The following is a 24334-nucleotide window of genomic DNA, read 5'->3' as shown; positions in this document are numbered from 1 at the left end:
TTTAATGAAAAACACTTATTCCAATGATTTTTTTAAAGTGTAAACAATTTTTAAAAATGGAAATCGAACCCACCCTAAAATTCTATTTGAAAGAGCAAACTATCTAAATTGCATCAAATAAAAATTGTCAACCTCTTAAACTTCATATTAAAGTAATTATTTTGCTTTTCATTATTGTCTTCATTAATGCTATTGTATTATATCTGTACATAGTTTAGTTTCATGATTTGGTTAAAAAAACACAAACAACGGACCCCAAAAAAAAAAGAATCATTTTCAGTCCTCCTTAAATTGAAAAGTTATTTCATATACTACTACGGAAAAATGATAATATTCTTTCGGAAATTCCTTAATATAACCCACTTTAATTTCTTGGTCCTCTTTTTTTTTTAAAAAAAAACAAGAAATAAGAAGTTCGAGTTTTGACTGAAACAACGATTATGAAGTAACAAATTGAAATATATATGTATCTATATATATTTCAACGATAATAGAGTCTAGAAATTAAAATTTTCAAGAGAGCATAGAAATTAACTGACTAATTTGTTTTTCTATTGAAAATCTAATAGATAATATATAATAAAACGGCAGTCAAATTGGGTTGTTTCTATTGCTACGTATGCACGTATGAAAGAAAAACAAACCAAGTCTGAAATTTAAACTCTTCTAATGTGATTTTTTTTATTAAAAAAAAAGATATGAAGTGTACGTTCTGATCACAGTTCATGCCGCTTGATTAACATACATGATAATTAATAATTTGGGGGCGCAAACACTTGAGTTGCTGTTGACAGGCAAATTATCGCACGCATAAAAAATATGAGACAGGAGATCTCCAAAAAATATTATTTTAATGAAGAAATAAAAATGATTAAATTTTTTTGTATAGAAATACTTTATTTTTTTAATGAATTTATTGTTATATCATATTAATTAATTATATAAAAATCAAATTAACTAAATATTTAACTAATATTAGTTTGTTGAAAAGTTAATGTTCTCAATAATTATATGTTTATATGCAACGATAACTACACACTTTGTTTTTTTATTGCATTGCACGGAGTCTAGATGAACACGTACAATTCGTGAATTTAATGTGATTTGGTAGTCTTGATAGTTAAAAAAAAATGTGATTTGGTAGCTAGAAAATATAATGATATGTTGATACTCTTGACAAGGTGTCCTTTAGAAAATCATTTGGGTCTATAATATAAAATGTTGTGTATGTAATATTATTTAATAATTTTTCATTAATTTTTACCCAAAGAATTTTTAATACTGATCTTGTAGATTGTCTCAGTGTATAAGTTCGATGGTTTTACTTTAATTAATAAGGGTAAAAATGAAATTTTGGATTGTTTTTGGTTGACAAATTTAACGATATAACATTTTTTAAAATACGCGATTTATTTAAGTTATGAGGAAAAATAAAATATTGATTACTAATTACGTTATCATTAGAAATATAGGATCCTTGAAAACACATAAGCAGATGTTTCTTAAAATATCTTCAATTAGTCAATCGTCAATGAGTGTGCCCTGCAGAAAGTGCCATTGACTGAAGAAACATATACTAAATTATTAAAATCTGGAATTCTATGCTAGTATGATGCATGATATCAGTAACATTGGGAAAAAAATCATGTTGACGTAAAATAAGAAAGTCAAATTCGGAATAAAAATTTTTTAAATTATTTTCATATCTTATTTTCCTCGTCGTTCAAGAAATATCGCTATAAACAAATGGTTTCGTCAAAAGTTATTTTCCTTCTATTTGTGGACATTTCCCATAGCTATATTTTGAAGTTTACCAAAGAGATGTGTCATGGATATATAATAGAAATTTTCAATGAAAAATATGCTCTTTAAATAGATGCTTGCAAGCTTTGATGACAAGTATGTTTTTTTAAACATGTGCTTGCAAATTGCTGATAAGTTTAGTCTGGGTTAAAGATTTGAAATAGCATGGTGAAGAAAAAAAAATCACCAATCAAATATTTTTTATACTTTGTACCAGTAAATCAGACATAAGCATAAGCATTGATATATAAATTTTAGTTCATTTTTATTTAATTAAAATTAATGGTCGCTCAGTAAAATGAATTAAAATATTAATTAATATGTAATATATAATTAATATGTTATTATAAAAAAATTTTATTCAAGTATTTGAGTCAATTGATTCAATTAGGTTTGGCCTAAATTTTGTCAGCCTATTTGAGCAAGTTGAAATAAGCCCAAACATTAAAAAAATTATTATTTTACTGAATTCAGTTCTAATTTTTTAAAATTTGACTTAAATTATCATCTCTATTGCAAAGTTGTGGAAAAGAAGATTGGAGTAATAGAGGAGAGAGAGGGGAGGGAAGGGGAAGAAGAAGACTGAGATTCATGCATAATATTTTATTATAAAAATATAATTTAAAATGTTCATAGATAAAATGAACCAAATTAAATTCATGGTACAAGCAAATTCTAAGGAAAAAATTCAGAGACAAAAATATTAAAAAAAATGTAAATGGTGGGACTCGCATAATGGACTTTAAGCACGGTAATATCAAGGTGATAAGGCAACAAATTTCACACATTTAAGAACAAAAATTTCACAATAATGAATTCAGGGTACCCATAGATTTTAAGAGTAAAGTTTAGGGGTAAATATGACTTTTAATTCTAATTTTATTTTATTTATTTATTTTTTTTGCAATCAATAAGAGTTGAATTTATTAGAAAGAATTATTCTCTCATATGATAAAAAAAAAATGCTCACATTCAATGTGCCATCGTCAATTTTGCCTTGGACAGGATTCTCTTCAATGAGAAAATGTGAGCAATATATATATGTATATATATATTTGGCTTCGAATGATGGAGGCCAAATATCAAAATAAGACAAGAATTTCTTTCCTCCAATTCAGGCTGCCCTTTGTTCCGTGCGCCAATGTTGAAACTATTAATAAATAATAATTACTAATAATAATGTTGAAGAAATTGGGATTCTGCACTCATGAACATAACAGAAGCAAAAGCAAACGTAAGGAAGCCGAAAATGTTGAAGTCTTTTAAAAAAAAAATCAAAGGAAAAACACGATGAATATTGGTCAATGACGTGAGGTCAAAGGTTCCACTCCTTGGAATTCTTGTTTTGGTCGATCGGTTCTTTAATTTCTCAAGTGAAAAGTGTACGCGCTACTTGGTGTGTGACCACAATCAAACCCTTTTGAAACTTCAACAATAGTAAACCTAATTTAATTAGAATGAAAGAAAGATCGGTTTTCAGGTTATTTTCAAAAATACTTGGCATAATCAAACTTTCAATTTTTTAAATTTGTTTTAATTATTAATTTAGTTTTTTAAGTTTAATTTTTATTGATTTAATTTTTCATTTTTTTTAATTATCATGATATTACATTACAAGGAAACAGTGTACTGGCAGCTTTTTTTGACAGCATTTCCGGAAAACACTGCCGGTGCACTAGTTGAAGCGGCGTTAAACGCAAGCACTAGCAAACTGACTAATTAGTGTTTTAAGTTTCAAAACAAAAATTAACTACCAAATTAATTTAATATATACCGCATATTAATAAATTCACATGCATATATAAATATATATGTACATGAGAATAAATTAATTATTAGATAAATTTAATTTTTATTAATATAGTATTTGATTTTATGCTGCGATTTATTCTTTTATTTTTTTTTTACATTTCTGAGTATATTTTTTAAATTTGGAAACTTAAAGCGCGTTTGATTTATTTTTTTAAAAAAATATTTTCTGATTTAAAAATGAAAAAATTATTTTATTTGGATAAGTATTTTGAATTTAAATTGTTTTAATTTTTTTTAATTTTTTGTTTTCAAAACAAGAAAAGAAAAATATCTTAGAGTTGTTTTCATTTTCATTTTCAGTTTTATTTTTAAAATACATTACATTAGAGTATTTTAAATTACCTTCAATTATGCCCAATTGTTATCATAGGCCATCAGTATTAACTATTGGCAACCATAATTATCAACCAATTTTTTAATCTAAAATTATTTTTAAATTAACATAATCATAGAGATTTTTTTTATTTTGTTTTGAAAACATTTAGCAATTGGTCAAACTAGTTTTTTAAAACGAAAAATAAGAACAAAATCAAAAAATCCCATATAATTAAGTATATTTTGCTTTTAGTTGTCCAGATGAGGAATCTCTCCCTCATATTTTTGCTTCATGTCTTTTTGTTAGAGCCATTTGATTTGGTGCTGTATCCATTAGGATCGATTAATTACTTTGTGAGAGGAACTGATTTCACAGACTTTATGAGTTTTTTTATTGCTTCACCAATTAAAAGATGGTCAATTTGATCTTATGAGAAGGATTGTCTCATTGTCATTTCGGTGGCTCTCACCTAGTCCAAGAGAAACCTCTCTATTCATCGAGAATTAGTACAAAATCTTATGATATTATAAAATAATTTTTTTTGAAATATCATGTTAAAAAATATAGGGAGAATATCAATAGAGGAAACCCTAAAAGAATTTAAGATCTGAAAACAAATAAATATTAACAAGTAAAGCTATTTTTTTAACATGTATCTAATCAGTCTAAGATATTTGTTTGGTATTAAATTCTTTCACAGATTCTTCAATGATATTCTTCAAAAAAATATAAGTCATTTTGAACCTTTCAAAATGCCATTAATTAATAAGATTTTTTTTTCAAAAAGTCTTCAATTAGAGGTGAAATTAATAACAAATTTTAATTTAGACACTCTATTAAATAAGAGTAAACATAAAAAAGACATATAATTTTAAAGATAATTAATTAATTTATTAAGAATATAATTGGATTAAAATTATATTGCAATATAATGAACAGAGTTACTATATAATAAAGGAATTTCAACATTTGGAGTTTTATTTGCAGCATATGTGCACCTGGAATATTTTGAAAATACTGCTGTATTTGAAAATGAATATAATATTCTGATATATGTATATATATAGTTCAATACTGCTTTTAGATTATTGAATTCTTTTGATAGCACTCCTCTCATTATCTTCACTCCTTAAAATAAATCAAGATTATTAATATTTATTGAAACTTAAAACTGTCTTAATATTAAAATAAATTTTCTTCAATTTATCATCATCGAAGGCTTTTAGAATTTTTTTTTCCAATTAGTGATGAGATAAATTTATAATTTTTTCTAATAAATATCCTAATTAGGCCCTTGCCCCTTAATAATGATATTCACTCTTTAGATATTTTTGTCATTTCAGTTTCACCAAAATGATTTCTCTCTTGTTCTCTCTATCTCCTATTGCTGGTGCTCTTTAGTTTGAATTAGGGTAAGACATTAGTATTTAACCTTATCTATTTAATATACTTTTATCTAATCAAATAAAAATTTGTAAATTTTATTGTGTTAATAATATTAAAAATAAAATCACGTTATAGACAAATAATATATAAGTGAGTCACATGTCTTGATTTTAAGTAAAAAAATACCTTAACTGTATAAAACTACTAAGTATATAAGCTTTTCCCTTTGAATTATTCAGATTAATTTTTTAATAATATTCACTTCAAGTGAAATTTCATAATTAAAATAAATAAGTAAATAGATATAACTAGTTTTTTTATACATTAAATAAATATAATTAAATTGTTTAAATTATGAGTTGCATTTAGAGACAGAGCGAATGTGCAATAAAAGGTGAGAGAAAGTGGGCTACATTTTCTTTGGGCCCAATCCATATATATGCTGATAGATTATTGTGTGTGAGTGTGATCTAATTGATGCAAGGAAAAGAATTAAAAAAACTTTTAACATGGGGGAAAATGGAGAATATAGGAAAGGAAAAGAGAGAGCACATGAGGAATAATATGAGATTGTGTAAATAACAAAAGTACAAAAAACGATTTATTGCCCATAAATCTCGGTATAAAGATAAAAAATTATATAAAAATACTATTTACAAGCCATGAATACTTTAATTTATTTATAATACATAAAAAGATGTATAGTTTAACAAAAAAAAAATCACCCTCATGATCATGATCAAAAAATAAAAAAGAAAGAGATAAAAATGTAGCAAATATTTATGAAGTCAGAGTTCCTATATATGAAGGCCTGTAAGCTGAATATATAACTTTAATTTATTATAGTATAACATGGGTCATGCATAACGATTTACTACAATTCCAACATCAGTACAAGTACTGCAATCCTAACCATAATCAGAAACTGAAATTATATACTGGATGTGTAACACACACGACCAACTCCTTCATAGCCTATAAGCTATAAACTTTATCCATTATAGGGTAAAAAGGTAATTTACCTTTAAATTATAGGATTAGGAGTATAAGAGATTTTAATTTTTTAACTGTAATTTTTCTCTTTTTAATATTTAAAAACATCGCAATGTGTCCCTCCCATTGATTACAATAATATTGACCATCAAGTCATATATAAGAAAATGTGGGACACATGACATAAAAGTGATACGAGAGTAACAAACATTATAAGGTACATTATGATATTTTTAAATGTTAAGGGACAAAATTGCTAGAACAATGTTCAAGGGTCTCTGATTCTTCCTAAACCTATAGTTTAAAGACAAAATTACCTTTTTACCCTTAATTTTATTTTAATAATTTAAAATATTAATGATTGATACTTATATTTTTTATCATTGGGGTCTTGAGAAAAAACTAATCCTTGTAAAATTCCATGACGCCTAAAATGGAGAGGACACGAGAAGCAAGTCGAAAGCGAGAAAAGCCAGATTTGAAGCACAAAGCTTGAAACTGTTTCTCAGTTCTTTCACGTCCTCCTCCTTGAGAGAACATAACTAAGTCAAGAATGGAAACATTCTTGGCAGCATTGCTTATCTGTGGCTCTTCCTCCATTATCAAGTCTATCACAATCACCTTCCCTCCTTTCTTCAAGGCCTCGTGGCAGTTTCTAAATATCTGTATGCATTTTTCATCTGACCAGTTATGAGTCGTGCCCTGCATCATAACACAAGGAAGACATAAGTGTATCTAAGCGAGCATAACATGACATCTTAACTTGGAATTCTATAGGGAGAGAAAAAAGTGAGAGAGATGTTTGCGAATCCTATCCCATTAATTAATAACTTGATTTATCTTTTTCCAGAAGAACGTACCTTGATCATGATAGCGTCACCTCTGGGAACACTCTTGAACATGTCTCCTCCAACATGCTTTATTCCTAATAATTAAGCATATAATTGTAATTAATTATGAACTGGTACAAGATTATAGACACTATTTAATTATAAGTGATGAATTGTGTGTGTGTGTGTACCTGGATAGGCAGGGGCATCTCGAAGGACATGGGGCAAATCAAAGTTGATACCCAGAATTGAAGGATAGTTGGATATGATCATATTGAGGGAGTAGCCAGTGCCACCAGCCACGTCGACGAGAGTGGATAATCCCTCAAAGCCTTTGTAAGTCTGCAGAATCTTGTCCATATGCATAGCTGACTGATCCGCCATTGTTCTCTGGAACTTGCTCTTCAGTGCAGAATCGGTTTCCATGTACTCGTACACACTCTTGCCATGAACTATCTTGCTCAGGTCTTCCCCCTCCTTCAGCTTCAGCACTGCTTCTTTCAAGTTCAAACTACACAACAACACAAACATGCAGAGATCAACATATAGATTAGAATACAAGCATACATGTATACTTTTAAATACAACACGTCTTTTAAAAAAAAGTTACTTAGACTTAGTTTGACTTATTAAATTTATACCAAAACACAATTATTTTTATACATTAATTGTCCCTATTAATTAATGATGGCAATATACATGTCTAATTAATGTAGTAAGGTTTTGAGTTAAAAATATAGTACTTTCTTTGTTTACTTATTCTCATGGGAAAAAAAAAAAAAAACTCACAGAGCAAAGAGGAAGTAAAATCTATGTATAATGTAAGAATTAATATTTTTTATTTTTTTCCTCCATTTAATGCCATACTATTTTAAATCTTAACTAGCTCCATTAATTAACTTGTTAAACCCTAAATCCTAAACTTTAACAAAAAAATACAAATTAAAGTTTAACTTTTAATAACACGTACGTATTTTCACAAGAGAATAAATATATATTTGATGCAAAACTCATGAGTTTTTATTGTGATAGAGTTCTTAGAGAGGACTTTAAATATCATTCCCCCTGTATATTTTCTCCCAAAATCTAGTGGCCTTCAACAATATAATCAACATAATATCCAAAATACAAAAATGATACTTACAAAACGTGTGACATGTGAGGATGGTAGGATATGCTGGGCATCAAGGAAGCCCAAGAAGCATCGTCTTGTTTGGAGACAAAGTATTGGCCGGCGGGAGAGATCCCGTAGAGCCTCTGGGTGGTGTCGTCGTCGTCGTCGGTGCTTCTCACGGAACAGGTGAGAATCGAGTGAGCCACCAGCAACCGTAGCATCCGGTCGAGCCTGCCGGCGACGGCTACGGTGTTGGACTGGCTCTTGTGGGAGGTGAGTCTGGAAGCGATCTCAGTGGGCGAAACAAAACCATCCTCCGATCCTTTTGATTCAGAAATGACGTCATACAAGTTAAGCTCAAGTGCGGCGTTCAAAACGGCAGCGTTTACCTGACCAGCACTTAGAATCATGGCCCGAAGGCAAGCATCATATTCGCCCTCTTCAAGACCGTCTTGTCCATTAGAGAGAGATTTCATCACCTAATGCTGATTCTTCTCTGCAGAGTTCATATTTACCAGCTGCTTTGTTTGTGTCGTTATTCTCTCTCTTGAACTGTTTCATATAATCTGCCCTTGGATGTGCGTCCATATATATGCGCGCGCGCGCGCGCGCGCGCAGTACGCTAGCCGGGGTTATAGTTACAAATTTATAAATTATATGAGAGAGAAAAAGATATTCTTTTTATCTAATTCACAAGTGATGTAATTAATTTTTTTTTTTGGACAAGTTTTCTGTTTTACCTCCCAATCAATGCTAGCAAGAGAAATAATATACGTATTATTTTATTTAATTTTATTTATAAGTTACTTTTAATATGTTTTATAAAAATTAAGAAAAATCCTTCAAAATCATTAAATATCTAAAAATTTAATAAGTTTCTAACATTAACCCTATTAAATATAAATATTTTAATAAGGATAAGACTAATATATTTAGCCTTATATATTTAATATATTTTTATTTAATTAAATCAAAACAAGTGAATTTTAATGTGTTAATAATATTAATAATAAAAGTTTGTTATGGAATAAATAATTTATAAAAAATTTGCATATTTTGATTCAATTAGAAACAAGTACCTTAATTATGTAAAATTAAATATATAAGTTTTTCTCTTTTAATAATGTGTTTTCTCTCACCCATATTTAATAAAGAGCAAAGAAAAAGGAAAAATTATGTATAAGTTTCATGAAGCAGATTTATTTACAAATAAGTGCTGCAGAATTTAAAAAGCATGACCAAATTTCTTGAAACTTAAGTATAATTTAAAATTAGGGTGAAAAGATAATAATACCCATATTAAAAATACATTACTATAACTATGTCATCATTAATTTGCAATTATTGCTTTAACTTTTTACTGCTGTAATTTTATATATATAATAGTTAAAAGGTTTGAATATTTGATATAAAATATTGAAGTTATAATTATAAAAAATTGAAGTGATAGTTATAAATTATTTGCTAATATAATGTAGAATTTCAAATTGCATTTAGGTCTCAAGAGACTTGATTGTAGTTTTTAAATTTTGTAAAACTTATTTATAAATAAATTTACTTCACGAAACCTATATGTAATTTTTTTGAAGGAAAAACTTGTGATATAATTAAAATTTAATGTTATAGCTTATATGTAGGACCCAAAAAAATTTCCTACATATATTCTGTAATAGGATTAGTGGAAGCATTAAACTATATTTCATCTGGTTTTATTTATAAATTACTTTTAATATGTTTCACCAAAACTAATTGAAAAACTTCAAACCTTATTAATTCTATATTAAAATTTAATAATTTTTCATCTCTGCTCTTAATAAAGACAAAAAATATTATTTTTAATAATTTTTTTAGTATTTAATAAAAGTAAAAAGATGAAGATAAATGTAAAAAAATATAAAGTGTTTTATAAATATGAACAAAATTAATACTGTTTCTGCCTTGAAAACAGATGCTAACGTAGGAAAGCAGAAAATGTTGAAGGAAAAATCCGATGAATGGTCAACAAAGTAAGCAGAATTCGAAAGTCTTTGGAATCTGTTTGTTTGTGAATACACTGTTCTTTTCTTAGCTGAATTAATTGGTTGAAAGTTGAAACTGATGATCATCAGACACAAATATAATTTTTATGGGTTCGTTTTGACGGAGAAGATAAGGGGCAAGAAAGACAAGAAAAATGAGAGATTTAAGTTGATTTTTTTTTTTAGTCTGATGAGAGTTACAGTATTAATTTGAAAAAGAAAGAGTAATTACAATCACTTGCTTTTCTTTCAGTTAATTTCCAAAGTTTATTAACATTAAAGTTACATTGTTGGTAAAAAAAAAATGTTGCTTCTAGGGGGAAAAAGATCATGGTCATTGTATATAGAACATGAGCATACTTAACCATGAATAAGAATGAACTGGTGTAAAAAAAAAACATGAATAAGAATGAACGGGGGTTGCTAAAATTAATTTCAAATTAAATTTACTATAATTTATATGCTGTCAATACTATTCCTTTTAATTTTTAAATAAGCACTCATCCAAAATATCCAACAATCCCTTGTTTATCTTAGAAAGAAGAACGGGAAAAAAATGTATTTAGTTTATATATATGTATCAAATCTAATGTCTTTAATTAATGCATAAATATAATTTTTGATTTTTATACTTTACTCACATTTTATTTTTGATCTCTATGTTTTTTTTAAAGTTTCGAGTTCCTATACTTTTATTTTTTATTATTTTAAATTTTTTCAAAGCCCCTATACTTTGCTTTTAAAGGGACCAAAAATAATAAAAAATAAAAATATAGAAATTTAAAACACTAAAAAAAAATGAAAACCAAAAGCAAAACGCGAGTAAAGTACAGGGACTAAAAGTTATATTTATCTTTAATTAATTTAGACCTTGAACCAAGATTAAACTAATTAATAAAACCATATAACACTAAACTATCAGTGAAGCTAAGCGTGTATACCAATAAACTCTTAATTAGTCATATATTATTAGAGGTACTGATTATAGCTTATAAAAATTTTTAACTCTTCTTGTTAGCTTTGTCTGCACTTCAATCAACTATAACGGGTGATTTAGAGATTTTTCCAAGATTTTACAGGAGCTGCCTTACTCATATGGACTATTTTATCAAATATATATTCCTTTCAATCTTATTTACAAGATAAAAAAATATATTATTAAAGTATGTTTATTTAATAGTAAAACAGTTGGGAGTTAATTGAATTTTTAAACAGAATTAATAAATTTTAATTAATTTTTTTATTTTAATGAAATATAGTAAAAGTGATTTATAAATAGGTGTATCAAAGAAATGCGCAATTAATACGCCACTTATAAGAGATACAAAAATCATTGAGAGTTGAGTTAGATAAGTGGAATGCTGATTATAATTTACTTTCTCCTGTTTTATTTATAAATCATTTTTTAATTTTATTTATAAATTATTCCAACATATTTTATGTTTATTAATTCAAGAAAAATTTAAAATCCCATTAACTATGTCTAAAAATTAATTTAATAAGTTTCTAATTTTATCCATATTAAATATACATAAACACAATTAAAAGTAAAATGCTCCACAATTTAATAATTTTCTCAGTATCTAAAAGAACAAAGATGAATAAAACAACTATTGAAGTGTCCCATAAGTATAGTTAAAATAAATAATCTCTTGCTACCTTATAAATATAACGAGAAGTAATTCAGAAAGTGACTTATACATGAGATTAATTACTAATTAGAGAAAGTACAACTAGGCAACGGGCAATGGGTAAAGGCTTCAGAAGAAAATGAAAGCCGTCAGACTCTGCGCATTGTCAAGCCAGGAACGTCACTTCATTTCAAGTTCAAGAATGAAGAATCAGACTCTGCTAAAATTTTCGAAGTCTAGTCTTCTCTGCCACCCACGTACGCATGAGACGCAATACTTCTGAGTTTTGACTTAGTCTTAGTCTCAGGGAAGAATAATCAAAATATGCTGAGGACTTTGTTACGAAACTATTGTTAAATAAGAATTCTTTACGTGGTAAAATTAAAATTCAAAACGTGAGTAATATAAACATTCAAAACAAAAGTAATAATCAGAACTGTATTTAATACTAAATACTATCTACTTGGATCCTAAACTATCATTATCCCTACAGACTACAATGAGGGTGAGACATCTTGTTTCTTTTTTTCTTTTTGTAAATTAAAGGTTTGGATGAGTTAAGTCTCCAGAACTTACGGAACATAAGGATATTCATGTAGAATCTCAATCATTGTTCTCAATATTTATAAAAATAAATATAGAAGATATGTTTGGAGAATATTAAAAAAGAAATATGAGATAGAGGCTTTATGTTATGCATTACTTTTTTTCCTGTTGTGTTGTTCTCTTTCTCTCTGTAAATGCATAAATAAAGAAAATTTAATTTATTTAAAGCTCATTTTATTTCATTTCTACCAAAAACCTTTGCGTCAACTGGCATAGAGACATCATTGTGATGCTTAGACTGCCGTTTTGAACCACGCCTACAAATGTTTCAACATTTTCCTACTAAAAAAAAATTATTTCATTTCCAACTTGATATTTTAACAATAAAAATTATAATTAAAGCTGAAAGTCTTATTGTGGAAATTTGTATTTCAAATATTTCGAGTTTCTTCAAACAATTAACGTTTTTGAAATGTAATTTTGTTCTCGTAATAATTTAAAAATTTATATATTTTTCTTACTATTAACTAGATGTTGTAGTGTAAGAGCATATGTAATCTGAGAATTAAGTGGCACCCTCTTCTCGATTTTTGAATAATTGAATTATATTATAATTTTTATAATACTCCCTCCACTACAAAATACAGTAAGTCATATTCTGAAAGATTTTTTCTGTTTCAAAATATAAGTAATATTGTAACATTTAGGTGGAGCAATTAATGATTTATTTCTAAAAATACCTCAAGTAATGATATACTAGCCATTTATGTGGATTGTCATACTATGAGGGTTAATTATGTTTATTAACGTATATCTGAAAATAATTTTTTATAAAGAATATTAAGTATTTTTAAATTTACATGAACTAATTAAAAATTACTTATATATTGAGTAGATAGTCTGTTAGAAAATATAATACCCCTTCTGTTTAGTATTATAAATCACTTTTAATTGAACTACACCCTCTATGAGTTAGTTAATTGTATTTCAAATAACTCTACACTCTTGCTATATTTATTTTTATTTAATAGAGTGCCTCAATCTGATTCAACTTTGGCTGCCTTCCAACAATCTGATCTATCAAAATTTAATTAATACTCATGTCACACGGTGCATGTCATGGTGAAGCCATGACGTTTAACGCAACCTCATATTTTAATTAAGGGATAAAGCAGCTTTTAATCCTTTATGTTTTGAGATTCTATCAATTTGATCCCTCAATTTTAATTTCTATCATTTCAGTCTTTAATGTTCCTTCCATGATCAAGTTACTCCTTTAAAATTTATAAGACAAAATAGCCTTAAAAAAAGCCGATGTGGAAATTAAATGATTGACATGGAATGTACACATGAGTTAAATAAAACACATAAGCCAAAACTTTTTAGTGCTGATCTGTTATTTATTTCCAAAACTTTTTAGTGCTGATCTGTTACTTATTTTAGTATTTTTTTAGCAAAATATTTATTTTAGTATTTTATAATTCATAATTTACCATTATAATTTTTTTATTAGGGCATATGAGGATGCTTCAGCCGTGAGGGAGAGGCTTGTGGACAACGCAATAGAGAGGGAAGACTTGCGATTGACGGCACCATAAGAAGATGTGAACTAAGATGAGATTGATGCTTGCAACGGTGATGAAAAACTAAGGCTACAGATTCTAAGGGGATAGACTGTGGAAGGTGAGTCTGAAGAGTGCTTTTTGAGACGATTGTGGAAGGCAAACTAAAAGAGGTATGATACTTTCTCCACTCCAAAATGTATATTTCTTTCCTCAATATCTTTCTTGTTATTCTCAACATCTTCTATATATATTCTTGTAATTTGACTAAATGTTGTGACTTAATTATCAGGTTCAAAGTTCAAACATAGTTATATTATAATGGATGAGAATAGCTTCTAGTAAGCATATTTAAGTTGCATATTTTTTTTTAGTGTTATGATAGCATAGGATTTGATTATAGTTTTTTAATGCAATATTTTAAAATCAGATACAGAATCTGGAAGTGAAATTGAATCAAAAATCCATAATTGTGACAACAATATATGTGATGGGTACCTCAATGAATATGTTGAGGATGAAGGTGATATTGATATTGAAGAGGAGTTTGACACTATTCATAATCAAGAAACTCCATTAGGAAACATACTTCCTCCAATGATTGAGAATGTTGATTCTGGTCATGAAACTGATGAGTTACACTCTTGTGAAAGTCCAGATAGTGATGATGGTCATATTAGACCTTGTTACATCAAATATAACCCAAATGAAATGTGCAAGGATTACAAATTTAAACTTGGAATGGAATTTACTTCACTTCACCAATTTAAAGAAGCAATGAAGGAGTGTGTTTTATTGAATAATTATGATGCAAGGTTTATCAAGAATGATGGAACACAATATAGGGTGCATTGCAAGAAGGGGTGTGAGTGGAAGATACTTGCAAGCAAGGTGACCGGTTCTTTAACGTTTAGGTTGAAGACATATAATCCTAAACACACATGTGGTGTCACCTTTAACTCAAGGATGGCTACATCTTCATGGATAACAGAAAAAATTACAGCTTTAATTTGTTGAAAATAAATAAGAATATGAAGTTGTCTGATATTATTTCATTGATGAGGGAGGATTACATGTGTGATGTTTTGTGCCTAAGGCTCAATGAGCAAGAAAGAAGGCGAGAGCAATAATTGATGGAGATTATAGAGCCCAATATGTATAATTATGGGATTTTATGGATAAAGTGAGGAATATAGATCAAGGAACTACTTTCCAATTATTGACTGAGAGATTGGAGATTAATGGACTACTTTTATTTAAAAGATTGTATCTTTGCTTAGCCCCTATAAAAAGCGGATTCAAAGGAGCAAGTAGACCAATTATAGGGTTAGTTGAGTGCTTTTTAGGAGAGCCTTATGAAGGTATTCTTTTAGTTTTTGTTGGAAGAGACCTAAATGATCAGTACTTTCCACTTGCTATTGCTGTTGTAAAGGGGGAAAACAAAGATTTATGGAAGTGGTTTATACAACACATTCTTGATGATATTGGAACTGAAAAAAATGGGTTTTTATATCAGATCAATAAAAGGTAATGTCATATTTACCTTTTAATTTAATACTTTTTGCATTGATGATATTTTTTACTTACTTGTTGCTTTCAAATTACAAGGATTGATTCCTGCTGTTGATGAATTTACAAGGGCTACTGAGTATCATATATGTGTTAGACATCTATATGCAAATATTAAAAGTAGGTATGGTGGTGGGGTAGTCATTCGAGACCATGTTCTTGCAGCTGCAAAAGCCACTTACAGTGCATTATGAAAAAAAAAGATGATTGAGTTGAAACGAGTGTCTAAGGAAGCTCATGATCATTTGAGGAGCTTTTCACCTTCATATTGGACTAAATCTCATTTTCAAGATTACTCGAAATGTGACATGATCTTAAACAATATATCTAAATCTTTTAATGGGCGATTGCTTGAGGCTTGTGAAAAACCCATAATTGGATTGCTTGATTGGATTAGAAGCTACATGATAGAGAGATTTGCACAAAATAAAATGAAGGCTCAAAACATGTTAGGAAAAGGACTTATAATATACCCTAGACCTAAAAAATCTTTGGACAAAGATGTTGAGGAATATAGAAAGTGGATGGCTAAATGGGCCAGAAATTTTGAGTATGAAGTTTCATCGTATCAATACAAGTTCACTGTCAATCTTAATCAAAGAACTTGTACTTGTAGATGGTGAGATTTGACTAGTTTACCTTATAAGTATGTGATTTACACAAGTTCTATTGGTGGTGTTGTTGACTTCAAGCTTATGTTCATTAATGCTTATATAATTTTTTACTATTTATGCTTATATTTGTAGGCATGCAATTTCTTGTATTTATGCAATGAGAGATGATCTAGATAAGTATGTTGATAAGTACTTGACGGTTGAATGTTATGCCACTTGCTAGGAAGAGGATAATGACAAGGAAGAGGGAACGACTGTCGGGCAAATCAGAATGAACGCGGGTACAAGAAGGGATAAAGTAAGGGGGATAAGCAAAACCACCATGATAGGGAAAAGAAGTGCCACAAATGGACAGGCCATGCACAAGATACGAACAAGCTTGGTGGCCAAAAAATTTGAACTGAGAAGCAGGAATTTCAAATCATCAGTCAAATATCTTCAAATATTATCAAATAAAGCCTAAAATGGAAAAGGACAATACCTTAGGTTGGTTCATGCTTAATCTATTTTTGTAATCAAAGTAGAAGGCCAAAAAGTGAAAAGCCATACCTTCGTCCAACTCATCAAGCCTCAAAATTAAATTATTCCTGTAACACCCATCAAGCCTCGGAATCCACTAATCATAGCTTCTCTAGGTTGATGGTCTCTAGCAATACACACACAAAGAATTGTAGGGAAATAGAAGAGGTGGAGGCAGACAATGCAGACGTAAATGGACCCAGGATAATTAAAGGGCAAACGCATGCACAAGGGCACCTCAATAGGAGGGTTCCTGACCTAAAGGTTATAGGGAAGACCATGTGCGATGAAAGGGATGACTCTGCCAAGTGAAAGCCACCATCAAGGCGCCTAATGTAAAGTAAAAGGCGGGAATTTAAATTTTCAAATAAGCACCCCCAACTATGCTTGGACGATCAATAACCATTGGACCTCGAGCATGCGGCGAACGCGTGAAGGCTACTGTTCACTTGAACTTTGTAAATTGATTAGGATATAATTGACACCGGGCTTTTATTCCTCTAAATTTTACTTTCTGAAGTTTGGTGAAGTTGGAAGCATCACAACTGGTGCTTGCATCATGCAACAAAATTCTCCCACATAATAAGTAAAACGTTGTGTTTCAAAGAGTTTGGTTTCTTTTTGCCATCATCAAATGGGTGGGAGTTGTTTTAACTTTTAATGCAGAAAAATTGGCAGCAAAATACTTATAATTTTTCCCTCCAATGTGCGTGGCTGTTTCAACTTGTGGTTGCATTTCTGTATAGTTTCCTTGTGTTTTAGTCTCTGAGATGTGAAGGGCTGCAAAGATAGTTCCATCATGTAAGTGTTATGCATCCATCGTTGTGTTACTCATTTGGTAGTTTACATTATTGAATAAGCATTTCTATCTATTATATTATTGTAAAATGATCTTGAAATTATATTATCAGGGATTTGAAGCCTAAGATTGGGATGATATTTGACACTTTTGAGGAAGCTTGGGATTTTTGGAATGATTATAGTAGGAGAGTCAATTTGGGGATTAGAAAACTATACACTAACAAGGTTGGGGATCGCTTGGTAACGAGTAGCAAATTTGTTTGTTGCAAACAAGGAATCCAGTGTAAAGACAAAAGAGATCATTTGACTAAAAAGCCTCAACGAGAGACATGAACTTACTGCTTAGCAAGGATGGGAATTGTCACAGCCTAATTTTTTTTTTCAAAACAATTTAACTCAACCATGGTAGAAAAGTATCTATCATGATAAACAAAAGTAACTTATCCTGTATATATTTTTTTGAAACAATTCTATAATTTAAAACACTACTATGGTAAGAAATGATAAAACATATCCTTATAAAATACTTCACCTTTTAAATTAACTACCATGGTAGAAAAGATTAAACCCCTTTTCAAATAATACAAAATAATTTTATACAACTAATACACATTTACAACCATAGTTAGGTTACAGCCATCCAACACATTTTATATTAATAAATTCAATATAAAAACATTTTACAATTGGCTTAAGTTTGCACAATACAACATCTCAGAAAATTTTTACCTCTCACATGCCATTAGAATAAAATCACATTTTCCATCCTTATACTCCCAACAAGTGCAAACCATAGACCAATAACTAAAATAAACAACTTAATCAATTTTTAAAACAAGCCAATCATTTGGCCTCATAATCAAACCATTTCAAACTATCCAAAATAAATCAGAGATAAAAGTTATAGTCATCCAAAATATACCAAAAGTAGAAAGAGTTTGAAGGGCATGATTACATCATTATATTCATATAATTGTCAATAAACAAAAAGCCTTAGTATTGGCAATATAATAAATTAAAAAAATTATAAATCAAATACCTAAAAGAGACAGTGAATCTATGCCATTGAGTCTCAGGGACTCTTCCACGTATCACTTGTGGCTCTTCTCCTGAAAATTGTTAACCACATAATGAGACAAAAATCCTAGTAACCAATGCTAATTTATGATAGTGTATACAAACAGTTAAATGTGTGCTTGCTAAGTAGGAAAACAACAACAATATAATTCTAACAAAATATAAGAAATATTACAATGCATAATAAATAACCATCCTTATCTCCCTCTAATAACATCTAGCCGTAGCCCTTACTCGATGTTAAATTACCCGACCAAAGATAGATTAGCCCGAGTCCTTACAAGCCACCTATTGGGCTCTAATAGGGGCGTACCACGTGCCACATAAATACAACAACAACAACAAGAAGAAGTCTCCCAACATCTCCCACAATAATCAAACAAATTATAACAATATTGTATAATTATACAATATTACAATCTTCATAATTTTCTCATTTCCAACAATATTATAATATGACATCCCACTTGGCAAAAATAATTCAAAATGCACATTCACAATTTCACAATTTTTCCATAAACATAACAAGTAATTTCTCAATAATAATTCATAATTTTCTCAATAATCACCCAATTAATATGAAGTAACACTAATCACAAATTAAAAAGATGGTTACCTTGTGACTTTTTTAATAAATTATTCTTTACAATTTCTCTCCCACCACAATTCACCAACAACACTATCTATAAATAACATATTATTTATAAATATTAGTTTCAATTATTGAAACTAATAAAATAACTCTAATAATAGAATTAGAGAATATAACATCATTCCTAATCTCAATCTTAATACAAATCTAAAGTTAGTACCATTAATTAAAATTTTTAACTTCTCTTTTAGTCATCAATAAACATTAATAAGCTAGAATCAATCTCTAAACTAATTTTTATTATCAATTTTTTTTTATTTTATAAATTCACACCTAAAATACCCAAAGATTGAAAATTGAGTCTCAAGCTTAGAATCATTATCCTATAGTCATAATAATCCATTTCTCATCCCAAATAATCATGTAAACCTCAATAAATCAATATATATTTTTGAATTTAATAAAAATCTAGTGTAGAGTTTGATTCATAAGCCTCAAATTCTAAACTCATCAACAAATTTATACTATGGAACATTTATTATACTACTAACAACCTCAACAATCACATTTATTCAACATAAATTCGTCCCTTTTCTAAACCTTAGATTTTCTACCGCCACAAAATCAGAAATCAAAGAGGAAGAATGGCTAAGACTAAATTTTAAGATACTTAAATAGTCTTGAAAAGCTTGAAATCTCATTCTAAATATTCTATTAGAAAGTCTAACTTTAAAAACTCAGACACGCTGCGTTGATGAACTCGCTCACAGTCGCTTGCTCTGTTCGTGTGCGGAAGAGAAGTGAGAAGAGAAGGAAAATGAAAGGGAAAAGGGCATTTATTGATTTAAAAATTACCTGTGGGTCCAACACCCTTTTTCCTCCCATTTCATTCCTTTTTTTTTTGGTGAATTGCCTCATGTACGGATACCAATAGAGATGGGAATACGGGTGGGTCCGACCTTTAAGGGCCTGGGCCCTAAAGTTCAGTTTTCTATTTTGAACCCCATTTCTCAAGCTCGGCCCTTATGTGAAGGGCTCAAGGCCGGGCCCTCAAGCCCTTTTTTAAAAAAATAAAAATAATAAAAATAAAATTTAACATTATAAATTAATTAAAATATTCTGAAATTAAAAAAATAAAATTCTCATAATTTTTTAAAAATTAAAAAAACACATTTAAAAGTCTAGTAATAAAATTTAAATCTTGATTAAAAAATAATTCATTTTTTATAATACACAAACATAATAATTATAGAAAAATAAAAAATATCAGAAATTTTATACCTTACACTGATATTTATTAAATTATATTAAATTCATTTTAGAATAAATTAAAATTAATAATAATATAATGTGTGTAGGATCAGGTGAGTAGGTCATTGACTTCAAACATGTGTTCCACCCAAAAAAAAAATATAATAGGGCTTGAAGGGCTACCCGAGCCCGAGCCCTTTTTTATGAGGCTTATCAGGGCCAAGCCCTCAAGCCCGATTACTTTAAAAAAATTTATTTTCAAAGCTCGAACTCTTATTTAAACAGGACCTTCAAGCCCGGCCCTTATTTCCGGTTCTATGTGCATACACCTACATGGTACACACACAGCCACAGAAAATCTGCTCCCTACCCCTTCATATATATATATATATATATTAATTTCTATATATTATATATATATATATATATTATATTTTTTCAATCTCTCTCTCTATTATATTTCTTTTTATTCTTTCCTAATAATAATAATAATAATAATTTTTTTAAAAAAAATCTTAACTTAGAATTCTATCTTAAATTAATCCAATAATTATCTCTTAAATAATTAACTTACTTTTAAATATGTTTCAAAATTTTTATTATCTCAAATTAAATATCAAAATTTAAACTAGGATGTTACAGGAATCATACATGTGGGAGGAAAGTATTGTGTTCATGAGCTTGTGGGAGAACATAATCATGAACTTCATCTACCAAAAACTACCCATAAGTTGACATCTCAATGTCAATTATCAAAAGCACAATGTTATCAACTTGATTTGGCAAGAGACGCTGGGATCAAGCAAAGATCAGCTTTTGAGTTGATGAGTAAGCAGGTGGGAGGAAGAACTAATCTAGGCTTTACCCATTTGGACCACAACAATTATCTTCACACCAAAAGACAATGAAGTTTGATATATGGGGAAGCGGGTTACCTACCTGAATACTTTCAAAGACAGTGATTAGACAATCCATCATTTTATCATGCCTATCAAATGGACGACGATGAATAGATAACTAATATTTTTTGGGCTAATGCAAGGATGCTTATTGATTATGCTTATTTTGGTGATGTCTTTTGCTTTGACACGACATATTGTACGAATCATCAATATAGGCTACTTGCTATGTTTGCAGGACTTAATCATTATAGGAAAGTAGTGGTATTCAGAGTAGCTTTATTATATGATGAAACTGTAGAGTCATTCAAATGGTTGTTTGAAACATTTTTTGAAGCTAATCATCAAAAGAAGCCACGAACCATCTTTATCGATCAAGATCCAGCAATGGCTAAGACAATTGCAGGAGTGATGTCCGACACATGTCATGGATTGTGTACATTTCATGTACAACAAAATGCTATCAAACATTTGGGGAACTTCATGAGAGAAGGATCTCACTTTTTAAAAGAATTCAATGCTTGCATGCACCATTATGAAGATAAAATAGAGTTTGAGGAGGCATGGAGTCGATTACCAGCTTCATATGAGGTGCAAGATAACACATGGTTGACTCGTCTATATAGCATAAAGGAAAAGTGGGCTGCTTGTTACATGAAGAGTGCATTCACCCTTGGTATTAAAAGCACTCAAGTTAGCGAAAGTATTAATGCAAATATCAAAAGTTGGATGCAATCTGAAATAGACATCGTTCAATTCGTTAAGGACTTTGAAACAGTGATTGAAAACAAGAGATACAATGAACTGAAGTGTGAATTTGATGCTCGTCAAGCAGTACCAAGGTTGAGAAGCAAGATTTGTCTCATGTTAAACCAACTTGCTAAGGTGTACACTTTCACTATTTTGGATTTGTTCCAAGAAGAGTGGGACTTATATTTAGTTGCATGTGTGAAGCATATGGTTAAGACTCCTTTGTTGGATGAGATAGATGGAAGTCCTTCGTTGGATAGAACTCCCTTTTTGGTTGAGTTCATAATTACCGTGATTGGCAAGAAAAAAAAAAGTGGAAAGTTTTATTTGACTCGCGTGACAAATCAATCTCTTGTATATGTAGAAAGTTTGAGACCTCCGGTCTGATGTGTTGTCATGGGTTGAAGGTGTTGGATGTAATGAATGTCAAAGTACTACCTGATCAATATATTCTAAAGAGATGGACTAAACAAGCTAGAAGCGGCATCATGATTTTAAAGGAAATGAGATCAAGGGAGATGCCAAGATAGCTATTGCTCAACGCTATAGACAACTCTGTCGTCCACTTACAAGGCTAGCAACTGATGCTTCAAATAGTCATGGGGCATTTAACTTCGTACATGAAGCCATAGATGATTTGACAAAACAAGTGATAGATAAGTTTTTTTATGGGCAAATAAGTACGGATAATGACTCAGAAAATGATACAATGAATGAAAGCAACATGGTACGAGGAGCTAAAGTTGTGGGGTTCAAGAAGAAACAAGGTATAAAGGGTAGAAAGGGTGGCAAGCGCAAAAAACCCTGGCCTGAGAAGCAACCAAAGAAAAAAACAAAAGCTGCAACAAGTGCCAACAAAGACAAAAAGGAAAGTCAGGTTAAGAAGCAATCTAAGGAGAAAAGGGTAACATTCATTATCTTTGAAATCCTATTGTAATTCTTCTTTTTGACTGTGCAAGTTTTAATTTTTCTTTTTTTCCGGATAATGAAGTTGTTAAGGCTGCGTATCCAATGATCAACCCATTGGCAGCAAAATTTGCTGGCGACATTGCTTTTACTAGTTTTACAAGGGTAAGTTTTAGCATTATATTGTTTGAAAGCTACAAAGTAAGGATGGATACATTTTCTAATTTTTCTCATCTTTCTGCATTTTAGGCACAACTTAACTATTCTGCACCATCACTTAGAGTAACAAGCATCTATAGTTGCGCCACAAGTTTCAGCAGTAATGAAGATTGATCATTATGGAACTAGAAATCAAGGCTTTGATTGTTCTGTTATTTTATTTTATCTTATTTCTATTTTGGTGAAAGATGTTCTGTCATTTCATTATGTTGGACATGCTTGGCTTTTAAGCGTTTTTGCCAATAACTAGTGCATACTTTTTAAAAGAGAAATATAGTTTTATTATTTCGAGTAGTTATATGTAATTGATGTTGGCATAATTGTATTAGAATGAATAATGGATAATGATGATTAAACTATCCAAAAGGAAGTGGATAGGCATTGACCAATTGTAAAGATCAGCATATAAAGATCTTTAGTGGAAATCTACGTTCTCCCAACATCTTCAAATAAAGTCAATGTAATTGCCCAGAAGTCATTATTATGCGTTCGGCCTCAACGAATTTAATTACAGTGCTTGCTATCACCGTTCATATTGCAGCAGTGGGAGAATTTTGTGGCATGATACAAGCAACGGTTGTGGTGCTTCCAACTTAACCAAACTTCAGAAAGTAAAATTCAGAGGATTAAAATCCCTGACACCGAACAAAATAAAAATCTGCTTCGGAAAGCTCACTTGGGACGCACCAGCACTCAAAGCTATAGGTATATTAAAATAATAAAATAAAATGAAACGGGCAGAAGGGCAGCTCCTCACGTGGCAACAAAATAAAATGAATTAAAATAATTAAAACAGTAAAATAAAATGTAACGGGCAAAAAGGCAGCTCCTCACGTGGCAACAAAGTAAAATGAAATGGGCAAAAAGGCAGTCACGTGGGATGGCAGTGTTCATACTGTGCATAGGAAGATCCCAAATTGACATAGGTATATTCATTAACATCTTTCAAATAACTAATTAGGCACACTAACTAAATTAACTTGTCCAAAATGTATATAAAATAGATCAAATTAAAATAAATTCTTTATCTAGAAATCAAGTCGAATAATGCCATATCTGTACTATAAAATCATGTATTAATTATTTATAGTCTTTAAATTTGCTTCGATTATTGATTTAATTACTC

The 24334-nt window shown here is 29.7% G+C and overlaps 2 protein-coding genes across 2 annotated transcripts; one reads left to right on the top strand and one right to left on the bottom strand.

Moving 5' to 3' along the window:
• Window positions 1–6136: 6136 nt before the first annotated feature.
• LOC129294544 (isoliquiritigenin 2'-O-methyltransferase-like) lies at window positions 6137–8801 on the bottom strand. The gene is made up of 4 exons (XM_054932969.1): window positions 8285–8801; window positions 7332–7651; window positions 7171–7235; window positions 6137–7012 (listed from the first exon to the last, which is right to left on the bottom strand). The coding sequence occupies exons 1-4, from the start codon at window positions 8728–8730 to the stop codon at window positions 6713–6715; spliced, it is 1131 nt and encodes a 376-aa protein (XP_054788944.1). The 5' UTR covers window positions 8731–8801; the 3' UTR covers window positions 6137–6712.
• Window positions 8802–21720: 12919 nt separating this feature from the next.
• Window positions 21721–23322, top strand: LOC129285531 (uncharacterized). Its single transcript, XM_054921273.1, has 4 exons — window positions 21721–22381; window positions 22584–22987; window positions 23083–23154; window positions 23239–23322. The coding sequence occupies exons 1-4, from the start codon at window positions 21721–21723 to the stop codon at window positions 23320–23322; spliced, it is 1221 nt and encodes a 406-aa protein (XP_054777248.1).
• The last annotated feature ends 1012 nt before the right edge of the window (window positions 23323–24334 follow it).

Source organism: Prosopis cineraria, unplaced genomic scaffold, assembly GCF_029017545.1.
Source record: "Prosopis cineraria cultivar Desert tree isolate PC_DT_omini unplaced genomic scaffold, ASM2901754v1 PC1, whole genome shotgun sequence".
Classification (NCBI taxonomy): Eukaryota; Viridiplantae; Streptophyta; class Magnoliopsida; order Fabales; family Fabaceae; genus Prosopis; species Prosopis cineraria.
This window is presented reverse-complemented; position numbering and strand designations above follow the sequence as displayed.

What these genes read in the sequence shown, in the direction of transcription:
- LOC129294544 (XM_054932969.1), bottom strand. Translation starts at nt 8,730, where the DNA reads ATGAAATCTCTCTCTAATGGACAAGACGGTCTTGAAGAGGGCGAATAT. An exon ending in AGATGCCCCTGCCTATCCAG is followed by an intron (nt 7,236 to 7,331) that starts GTACACACACAC and finishes CTTAATTATTAG; the next exon opens with GAATAAAGCATGTTGGAGGA. An exon ending in GTGACGCTATCATGATCAAG is followed by an intron (nt 7,013 to 7,170) that starts GTACGTTCTTCT and finishes GTTATGATGCAG; the next exon opens with GGCACGACTCATAACTGGTC.
- LOC129285531 (XM_054921273.1), top strand. Translation starts at nt 21,721, where the DNA reads ATGGCTAAGACAATTGCAGGAGTGATGTCCGACACATGTCATGGATTG. An exon ending in GTTCATAATTACCGTGATTG is followed by an intron (nt 22,382 to 22,583) that starts GCAAGAAAAAAA and finishes ATGATTTTAAAG; the next exon opens with GAAATGAGATCAAGGGAGAT. An exon ending in CTTTTACTAGTTTTACAAGG is followed by an intron (nt 23,155 to 23,238) that starts GTAAGTTTTAGC and finishes TCTGCATTTTAG; the next exon opens with GCACAACTTAACTATTCTGC.